Below are 10,855 nucleotides of genomic sequence, written 5' to 3'. Positions count from 1 at the left end.
TGCAGCAGCCAATTTTTGATTGCAGCAGTCAATTTTTGGTTGCGTTAGCCTATCCACAATGTCAGTATAGGATTTCGATAGGCTAACGCAACCAAAAATTGGCTGCTGCAAAAGTTGTACTTTTGAAGTTAAGATAGATGACGTGTTTTAGCGAATGAACTATTGATGGTATTGCGAATAGATCGCATGATGCTATCGAGAAAAATTATTCATAGGTAGCTATCGACGAAGTTTTGTCTACAACTCGTGACATAAAACATATCGCGTGAGTGAAAAAGTAGTATTCATAAAATTACATAGAGTTGTCCTCATTTTATTTAAAAATAAAATCAGTTTACCTAAAAAATTTCATTTCTAGCCACTTGGACCGTTTTCTTAAATTTAATTTTCTCAATGTAATCCTTTTTTATTGCGAAAAAATCAACAACAGATTAATTGAGAAGAATGTAAAAAGACTGAAAAAAAATGTAAAAAATTGTGAAAATGAACGATTTTTTAATAATGTTTTTGCATTTATATACCATTATTATTAGCTAAAGAGTAAACTGTATAAAGCTTTCGCTGTCGCATGCACGATTCATTAGGGTTTCCACGTGCTTCCGCTGACTCGTGAAGAGGCGACCCTCTCGATCAGGTACAACATCGCTCAAGAGTCTCGAGAGCCGCAGGCCGCGATGCAGAATTAGGGGTGCCAATATACCCGGCGAGGACGTATATACCTCTACGTCGGTCGATATTCGCCAGGGGTGAGCGGCCTGCTCTACTACCGTGCAAGCTCCACGCGTTATTCGAGTCGTCTTTGCGTAGACCTAAACCTTTTAATTAAATTTCCAAGACTACGGAACATAACGGTTCTCCGGATAATGCGCGAGTGCACTACTTGGACCAATTAGCGGCGTAGTTGGCATGCACACGAAACACCCTCAACCGCAACGACAATCTGACGCTTAGTCGGCTCAGGGATGTCCCAGATGGAACTTTGTGAGGACCCGAATCCGACCCCGAATGTGAATTACAATTAACCCCCGAGCTACGCGTTGTGTAATTAAATTATGCAAATTTATGAAACACACGCGAGGGCCATATCCGCGTGCCGCCGACCGATATCCGCTTTTGGTTGATTCTAATTTTGGATGTCAACAGTTATATGAAGGTCATCCAACCGATTCTGTAATTATATCGTCTCAATTGTCTCTCCCGATCACCGAGTGTTTCTCGAAGATAATTAATTAGGTGCCATTTGACATGTAACGTACGACACGTGCTGCACGCGGGAAACGTGACAGGAACAGAATTTTCAATCTTAGCCATATACGGTTTCCTTTTAATCAGATTTTCAGCAACGCGACAGGCCGGATTTGATCTTGTTTAACGTCCAGACGAAACCGATTGGTGAATACAATCGTCTATGGACAGTTTACAAGACAGTTTGTTCGCGTGCTTCGACGTCTCGATGGAATTAAACGATAATGACGTAGATGTAGATAGTCAATCAATATTTCATTTAAGTTTATAGTCGAAATAACTTATTATAGTAAATGCGATGCGAAAACCGTACACTGCATATCGGTTATCACAAGAAATTGCTTGCTAGTAGGATATATTTGTTTTACAAATTGTTAAAAACAACTTTCATAATTTATTCTCGATATAATTTTTTCTCGATAAATGACTTCTTACCATCAATATATTATCATTTAAAAAAGACTTATAATAAATATTAAAAAAATGTGAGTAAATGAATGTCTTTCCAATAAATGAGAATCTTCTGATATTAATATATTGTAATAATTAATTAATATAATATTTACCAAGTAATATAGTAATACTAATATGACTATGAGTATTTAAATTGCTTTTTTTAATATTAAATATTTAAATAGTAATAATAATAGATATAAACTAAAATAATTAAAATATAAAGTTTCTTTCCTTTGGAAATATTTCATAAAATTCATAATTAGATTAAATCATAATCCGATGTTTTTAAAGAGACTATAAAAAATAAAGCTATTTAAAATTGATTAAACACATTGCTTGAAAAAATTTAGGGATTAATTATTGTGGACATAAAAACAGTAAGTTACGTAGACATTTATGACAATACAATCACAAAACGTAATTGCAGTGCATTACAAAGAATATGGATATGCAACACACAATCAGTAAGTTTTATGATATGTAAAAAAATTAATATAAACGCACTTGCATAATGTGTGTGCGTGTGTATATGTAAAAATTTGTTTATTCAATGACGTTTTAAGTGCTATTGTATCATTAAGCTAATAGGCACTATTATATCATCAAAAGTATCAGTTATATTACATTATAAAAAAGCTAATAACAATATTATATATCACGGAGTAAATAATATTTACTTGCAATTATAAGGATTATTCAGATCATGTTTAAGAATTTGAAGAACGTTTTCTTTCAATTTTAATTAAATTGAGGTACGTATCTTTTTACGACATGTTAATAGCTAAACGATTGAATAAACGACATTCCGCATATAGATGCACATATATATACATATCCTCCTCCCCCACACACAAAAACATTCGATTTTATCATAAAACACACTAATCGTATAAGCTGCCATATCTATCTCCTTATATACACGGTCACGCTTCGTGGTCATCTTTACACGTGCTCATCGCAGCGTGTTTTGTAGACACACGCTCGGAGTGTACTTTCAGGATGAACCGCATACACATATTAGACTTGAGAAATTAGATTTAAGCACGCGCAAGATCGATTTGTAGTTTGCTGATGCACTTCAATATTTCGGAACGTTCAGGGCGTTGAGTAAAGATAAATAGCGTTTCGTTCTATAAAAAAAAACACACAAAATAGAATTTTTTTGTTCTGTGTTTATCACGTCTGTTTTAAGTATAAATATTAAAATATTGTTTGTCTGTATGTGTATCTACATGATAAAATGTTTTGATTAAATCAATAAAAGAGCCAAGAAATGTATTTTGGTCAGCACAAACAAAATTTCTAATTGTAATAACCAAAATGCCGTTTTTATTGAATTCTTTTGTTGGTTTAATTAGAAAATTTTTCTAAATGTATATATAATTTATATAAGTAGATATATATGTCTTTTTTCGTCATTTTGCTTCTTATTATGCATTCGTTTCATAAAAATGAAAATGCGCAAAAACTAGAACTTTTTTGTTTTACGTCTGAATATTAAAATATTTCCTTCATGTCTGTTCTATGTGCTTTTATTATATATTTAAATTTATATATTACGTATGTATGTCTTCATTACCCTTTTTATTATGTGTTGGATATAAAAATTTATGGGTCATTAAAGAAGATATATTAAGGTAGCATGCGTTAAAAAATTATGTAGGATATGTGATCCTACTTCCGTCAAATGTGTTGCAAATCGTGAGTAATTAAATATTATTAATCCTGTCAGTCATTAATGTGCTCAAATTGAATAAAACTATGAAAACGGGGAAAGGCCGGAGTATGACCTGTTTCTAAAAAGCCAGTAGAAAATCTATTATTATGAGATTGCTGCTATAATATGCATTTTGTTATTAACTTATTCGCGGTTCTAATAAAAAACTTAATATCATAATTGCTTTTCTGATCTTTTCATTTCCCATTAACGTCAATTTGCGAGCACTGCACCGAAAAATCAGTTGTCTGAATAAATTTTTTTACGCCCGATTGTATAGCTTTAAGGCGATAAAGAAATGTACTCTTCGCTAGGAGTTGACATCCGAGAAGAGAAATCTCCCCTTTGTAATTAAAATCGAGGGTTGAACGTCCCTCTTATATATACTCACATTTTTTCACATATCCCTGTGGGGTGATTTCGCGACGTTACCGTCGCTCCTGCACAACATTTACGGTGCACGTGACCCTTCATCCCTTACGCGATTTTTCCCCTTGATATGGCATTGCTGCACTTCTCTTTCCCACAGGGCTTTCCCATATCTTGTCAACTGAATCCTCATTAGCTCGTTGTTGCGAATTTGCCACAATATAAGATAGATAGCTTAGAAGTTCATCAACTTTAGCCTTTCCTCATGTTCTCATAATGCGTAGCAATATTTATTTTGTGAGTAGGTTGTCGCAATATCAATAATGTAAAAAAGTTCATCTTTATATCAACCTAATAATAATAATAGTATTTAGATGAAGAGTAAAGATATATTGTAAAAGTACGCCAACAATTTATTATTCATTTTAAGAATCCAATTATCTAGAGCCTTTTTAGTTTTTACAAAGGAATTACTTAAATTGTTCATCTTAAAATTAGCAAACATCAATTAATATAATAAATATAATTATTTCAATAATATTAATATAAACTAAATTGCATAATATAAACTAAAGTATGAATATAAATTGACGCCACATATATTATATTAACTAAGATTTACAGAATTACAAAGAGAGATATTGCATTAAGTATATTATTAATATATGTATAATATATAATTTATTCTGAAGAGAATTGTAGTAAGAAAATATGTCTGCTTAATATATTTTATTGCTGGCAATAGAATATATATTGCATCCTAAAGAAATCATGTCATAGCATAATATATCTTCTATGCTTTTATCTGATATAATCTTTTTATAAAAGAAAAGGCTGAGATATTTAAACATCGGTCAGTGCTCTTAAGTAAGATTAAAATAAATAAGCATTTTTTAGGGGTGAACTTAAACTATGTAGCCGAAAGAATGGCAGTCAAGGGACTTAAGGATTGAAAATCGGCCTGTTTTCGACAGCTATTGTTACAGGACACGAATTGATAACAAAAACCGCGCATGTATGATATATTCACCTACACGAGTCTTCAAGGATTAAATACATGAATTTGGTCGCACGAATAGCTTATTCTTTTTCTATATCTGCAAGTATAGCTCCCCTGTATACTTGTGTTGCATTGTATTCATGGAAATGTCCGGTGTATTGATTTTTACACATATGAATTCACACATATACCTACAGTATTAATGATATTCCAAGAAAACAAATGATTAAATATCTTCTCTGTCAGAAATTGCTTGTAAATTGTAAGATTTTTTTTATGCAATTAATTTTTTACTTTTACAACGAAAGACAAAACATAAATAAAATAAAACATTTTTATGTTTCATTATAAACTTTCTATAATAAAAATGATTTTGTAATAAAAAAATTTATATCATTTATATTTTATGAAAAAAAACAATATACTTTAATTAATTAAAAAATACTTAATTCAAATATATTTTTTATTTGCGGTGATTTGATGGAATCATGACATTTTCTGGTTCTTGCACGTATGAACTTTAACAATAGATATTTAATTAAATGCAGGAAAAATATTTTAATAATTAGAAGTACGTTAAAATATTAAAATTGTTTTGTAAATTATGGTCACTACACATTAGGTGTAGAAAATGAATAATTAATTGTTTCATTATTTCTTAATTGTACACGACATTTGACTGACAATTCACAAAAATAGTATTCTGAAAGTGCTAAAAATGTCAAAATTGTTACAGTGAAAATAGAACGTTTTTATCATTCTAGTACTTACAAAATTAGTTGATTAAATAAATAAAAATCCATGTGTTTAACTTAATTGATAATATAATAATTAATAAAAATATATATATTTTTACAATTATCTATAAACATTCCGTTAATAATTTTGTTATATAAAAGTAATTAATTTATTCAACTCGATAATATCAATAAAATATATAAATCTATTTTTATGTAATTTATTTATAGATATTCCGTTAATCACTTTGTTATATAAAAGTACTATTTCATCGTCCAGAAAAAAACTTGGAGAATCCCAGGTCATCACAGAGAGATATGTTCTCGATAAGAACTTGAGCACGCAATCAGACGGGTAGCAAGAAAAAGACAGCCTAGGCCTAGATCATTAACGAGCTGTTTTCTGGGCGTCGAAATAACGCGGACTCTTTCATTGGATGCAAGACCGAGTGTTATCTCGCTCGTCTTGCCAGTGATTCTACGTGTGAATTTATCGACATGAGAAATCGATGTTGATGGGCGCAGGAACGTTGCTAGGGAGCGTGTCTACGCAAAGGCACTTTATTATTATGGACCGTCTTCGACGCCTCCCTACAAAGTAGGTTAAAGCATGCGAATGTCATAATATGTCGCAAATTGTCGTAAATGACAAAATACGTCGTCAAATGAATTCTTGGAAATAACCACAGAGCGAATTTGTGACGTGAAATAAAGTTTACATTTCTTTCATTCTAAAGTGGATTATAAATCATATAGATTTTACAGAAATGAAGAGGAGGAAAAGACACAGATTTTTCTTTTTATTCTAATATTATACTAACTACATATTCAAAAAGATACATTAGATTAGTTGCTAAACATCTTAAGGATGAATTAGATGTAGTCTCTGTAAAAAGTGACTGTAAATTTATACTTTCCATATAAATATTACAGCCGCTAAACTTTTTGTATTACTTTCAAATACAATACAGGAAAATCTGTATTTTTCCATAAATTTTCTATTTCGTTAAAAAATGTATTTACTTACGATATTTCTTTAAATAAGATAAAAATAAATATATTAGCTGTTGTTATATGTGAACATTTGTTTCGTCAACGATTGTTATACATTTAAATTAAATGACTTTGGCGAAATTTTTTAACAGATATATTTTCTCGTGTAGGTACAAGATTAAACTTGAAATACAAGCACGAAATGTACAAAATCATTATAATTCGTTGTGCTTGTCCGAACATCAGTGAGTTTAATTATAACAAGATATTCTTCAAAGATACCTTAGCTCAAGAATAAACGTGTTGGTTGATGCCGACAATGCGCAATTGTTCGCAACAATTGGGACGTCACTCACGATGAAAAAAGTCCACCCACGGGAACGGAGAATCGTCGCCGCAACAAACTGGAATTATTACTGGCGCACTTCGCGTACTATTTTCCATGAAACTTCACGAACACTGCGGTTTGCTGAAGGTTGCACGATACGCTAATCGATAATGACTTTCGTCATAAAGCAAGTAAAAAAATTGTTGCCAATTTGATCGACAGATAACTGACCATTTCGTGCACGATGTCAGCGATGCAGACGCGTTTTGAGCAATCCGTATTGTGGTAATGCATCAGTTATTTTTTCATATATTTATTTTTGTTACTTTGCATGACTGAACCGGTCACTTTTACGTCAACTGCAGACGCCAACTCTTTTACGATATGATTAAAAAGGTTAAATCTCTCTTTCCACTAAAGTGATTGCATTAAAGTATAACAGGCGTTCGCTAGAAATGTTTGGCCTGTATTTTATTTATTAAAAAAACATCCAATAATATGCTATCAAAAGAGATTTTTCATGCTTTTAAAAAGTTTTGTCTTTTACGATACATGCACGTGTGTGTATATGTACTCCTTTTGTATAGCAACAAATTTAATTAAAGCAACTTATAAAACAATTTTAAAAGTGTTATTTACCAAATTAAAAAAATGTTCGAAACTTTAATTTGCAACGCTTATCGAGAAAAATTCGGCTTCTGTGGTGAAAACTAATGTAGCGTGCTGATGATACAATACATAAAGACAAAGGCACAAAGTGGGATAAACAACAACGCAGATTTTTGCATTGTTATTATTAATAGTTCCATAGTATTTTTAAGTCAGCGGCCATCTACGTCAGTTGACTATCGGACTGAAATATTTTTAGTTTGATCGATAGCTTCTACGAGCGGAGAAGGCGAGTCTTATAGGGGCCGTGCAATTTGCATAGGTCGCAATCGCGCACGATAGTCCCATTAACATAAATGTTGAATTCATAATCGAATCAAAAACCAGCACTGACTGAAATCATGAGCAAATATTTTCGATTGATTATGATTTTTTTTAGAGAAAAAGATATATAACGGTTCAATTTTGTTGAAAGCAATAAAACTCACGATATCGAAATTGTAGGTCAAAAATATAAAAAGAAAAAGCTTTGCTAAAAAGAAGCTTTGATATAATTCGTAGTTTAGATAATCTGGAAAAAGATATTCAAAAACTCTTCTGAGAAAGAAACAAATTTGGAAGACAGTTAATTTTCAAATACAATTGTAGCAAGCAATTTTCTAAAAAAAATAATTACCTAAAAATCATTTTAGAAAAAATAGATTACATTATAAAACCTTGCTTCTTAAGGAAAAAAAAATATTTTATTTAGCAAGATATATTTAAAAATAAGACAGAAGGAGTTTAAAATATTTATGTGTTCTAAATCTTTGCATTATTCATCTTTTTCCTTCATTAAAACAATTTTTAGGAAAAAGTGTATTATAATTTAGCATTTCAATCGTATGACTCACAATCAGTAGGAAAGTACATAATCAAAATGCTACATTGCAATTCGCTACCCTCTCTTATTGCGATGCAAATTTAAGCCGACTCCTGTTACAATTCATCCAAATGGAAACTCTCAGCTTTGTCTCGTGAAAAGTTCGCCTAATTCCCTTTCTAACATATTGCATGCCCTAGATGACTCTTATTATAAGTATTCCCGTGGGACGCTGTCCACATCCCGGAGAATTCAGTACGAGCGAAGCCCTTTTCTCCGTGACGCGTGTGGACTATCCTACTTGTAATGATAGTCCCTTCAGGGAAATGAAACCTTTTAATGCATTGAAGACAAATATTCGTGTTCTTTAATTGGATCATTGTGTTTCGGAATATTTCAATAACAATGGTCAAATCAAATAAAATAGCAGTTTGTTTAAAAAAAAAAAAACAATTATTCATACTTTGTCACAAGTCAGTACAGTATTTATATTAGCTGTTGAACTTTATCTTTTTTAGATGTTCATATGTATATTCGTTGTTCAACGACCATCGACTGCATCGATTTTGTGACTTGCATATATCGACGTTAATCATAACAGTTCAATCAGCAAGAGTTAATTACCTTGTGCTGTTGGTGTCTTAATTATCCAATTACAATGATAGCGAAATAACCGCGGGAGTAATATATTAATTAACGTTGAACCAGTGCCCGCAATAATTATATTATCGGAGAGTATATTTTATGAAACACGTTAACTATCTAGCATATGAAAATGTCTATTACTAAGCAAATATCAGAAATCTGTTTGAGGATATTGAATTACTATTCAAGTACTTTTTAAAACATTCATTAGTACGTCCATATTTCTTTCCATTAAAGATTATTCATAAATAAAATGTTTAACTCGTTAAATAAAACTGTCCAAGAATCGTAAAAAGAATCAATATATTTTTTCAACGCAATACGTATTTAAATGCAAATGTTTGTTCATTTATAATTTAAGCAATAATTTTAAGAATGAGATTTCTGTCGACAGTGTTTTGTAAATATGGCAAACTCACCTGCCAGCCTTGAAGCAGGAGATTTCTGTCGACAGTCCTGAGCCACATGACAGCGTCGCCGGCCTGGAAGTCCCTTAAACGGGTGCATTTCTTGTGCAGGAAGACGCCGAGGCACTTGAGCAATTCCGAGGTGGAGGCCTGGATAACAGTTTTCCTTGGTCCAGGGGGCAGGGGTTTCTGCACCAATTTCTCACACGTCGGATTGTGCGTGGTGTGATTGTTGTTTGACGCCGGTGGTTTTGTCTAATTAAAAAGACCAACTCTTAATACATAATTCTCTCAATATAATCAACATAATAACATTTTTGTAAATCTTATATCTTTAATAATATTTTATATATGAAATATTATTTAAACACATACTTATTAACATTATGACTTTTTGCAAGCTAATGTAATGTAACTTTTTGCAAGCGCTTTATTTAGCATTTCTCTTACAAAAAAAAACGACATAGATAATGACGATAAGTTCAATAAAGTAAATGAGATAGATTATAATAAAATATTTATATATTTTACATTTTGCTGATATTAAATGAACAGTTTATAAATCGTAAAAATCAATGATCTAACATTAAGAGTAAACTGAATGTTTAAAGCAGTCATGGTTTTAGACAGAAAGATTGAAAATTTATAAAGAAATAACTTGTACTACGCGAAAGAGACATCAAAACGATCGATATGCTTTCGATCGTGTCTAGGGGGTCAAAGCACGCTGTATATTTCATTCCTTACACTGCAAATCCCCCTTCGTTAGTCTCTACACTTCTCTAGACACAACAAGCAATGAGATATGTTATACTAATTATATATATTTTTCTTGTTAATTTATATATTTTTTATATATAATATTAATAAATCTTAAATAATTATTATAAATTATTACGTTATATTTTATATTACATTGTAAAACAAATAGTGTATGATGTATTGTTACGTAATTATATAAAACTCTTCAGTAAAAAAATATATTTTTATAATAAGTTTTTAACTTGAATAAGCAAATTCTATTTTAAACAATTGTTGTGTGTAAAATTAAGTTTAATTTAAATTAAGAAATACATTTAGAAGTGAACTTATTTTCTATGAAAAATAATATATTAGTATTTTTAATAATTTAATGCTATCGATATAAGCAAAAAATCTACACGTATTTCTAAATAAACTTTTGCTGTAGCTTTGATGTAATTTGATCGAATTTGCATCATATTTTAGTATGAAAATGCAATTTGTTAAAGTATGCTTGTTCTTTTTATTTATTTTATATAATTTTTGTACATAAACTTTATTTATTAAATGTGCTAATTTATCAATTTTCGAAACAGAATCACAAGAAGCATCTATCGAAGAAAGAGAAAGAATAAGTTTTCTGTTCTATGAGCACTCACCTGCGGCGTCTGTATATTTTTATTCTTATCAACGATAGGTATATTATCGAGCGGCTGCCTGAAGGCGAGGTTCTTGTTCTTGTTGTC

The 10,855-nt window shown here is 30.9% G+C and overlaps 1 protein-coding gene across 1 annotated transcript in view; it reads right to left on the bottom strand.

The window, feature by feature from the left end:
- Nucleotides 1-10,855, bottom strand: part of Cdk5alpha (Cdk5 activator-like protein) — a 16,410-nt gene that overhangs the window by 4,344 nt on the left and 1,211 nt on the right. The window contains 2 exon segments of the mRNA XM_018444972.1: nt 9,381-9,623; nt 10,769-10,855. The exon segment at nt 10,769-10,855 is cut by the window's right edge and continues 20 nt beyond it. Coding sequence (XP_018300474.1) covers nt 9,381-9,623; nt 10,769-10,855 — 330 coding nt within the window.

This window comes from Mycetomoellerius zeteki, unplaced genomic scaffold (genome assembly GCF_001594055.1).
Source record: "Mycetomoellerius zeteki isolate Tzet28-1 unplaced genomic scaffold, Tzet1.0 scaffold155, whole genome shotgun sequence".
Taxonomy (NCBI): Eukaryota; Metazoa; Arthropoda; class Insecta; order Hymenoptera; family Formicidae; genus Mycetomoellerius; species Mycetomoellerius zeteki.
This window is presented reverse-complemented; position numbering and strand designations above follow the sequence as displayed.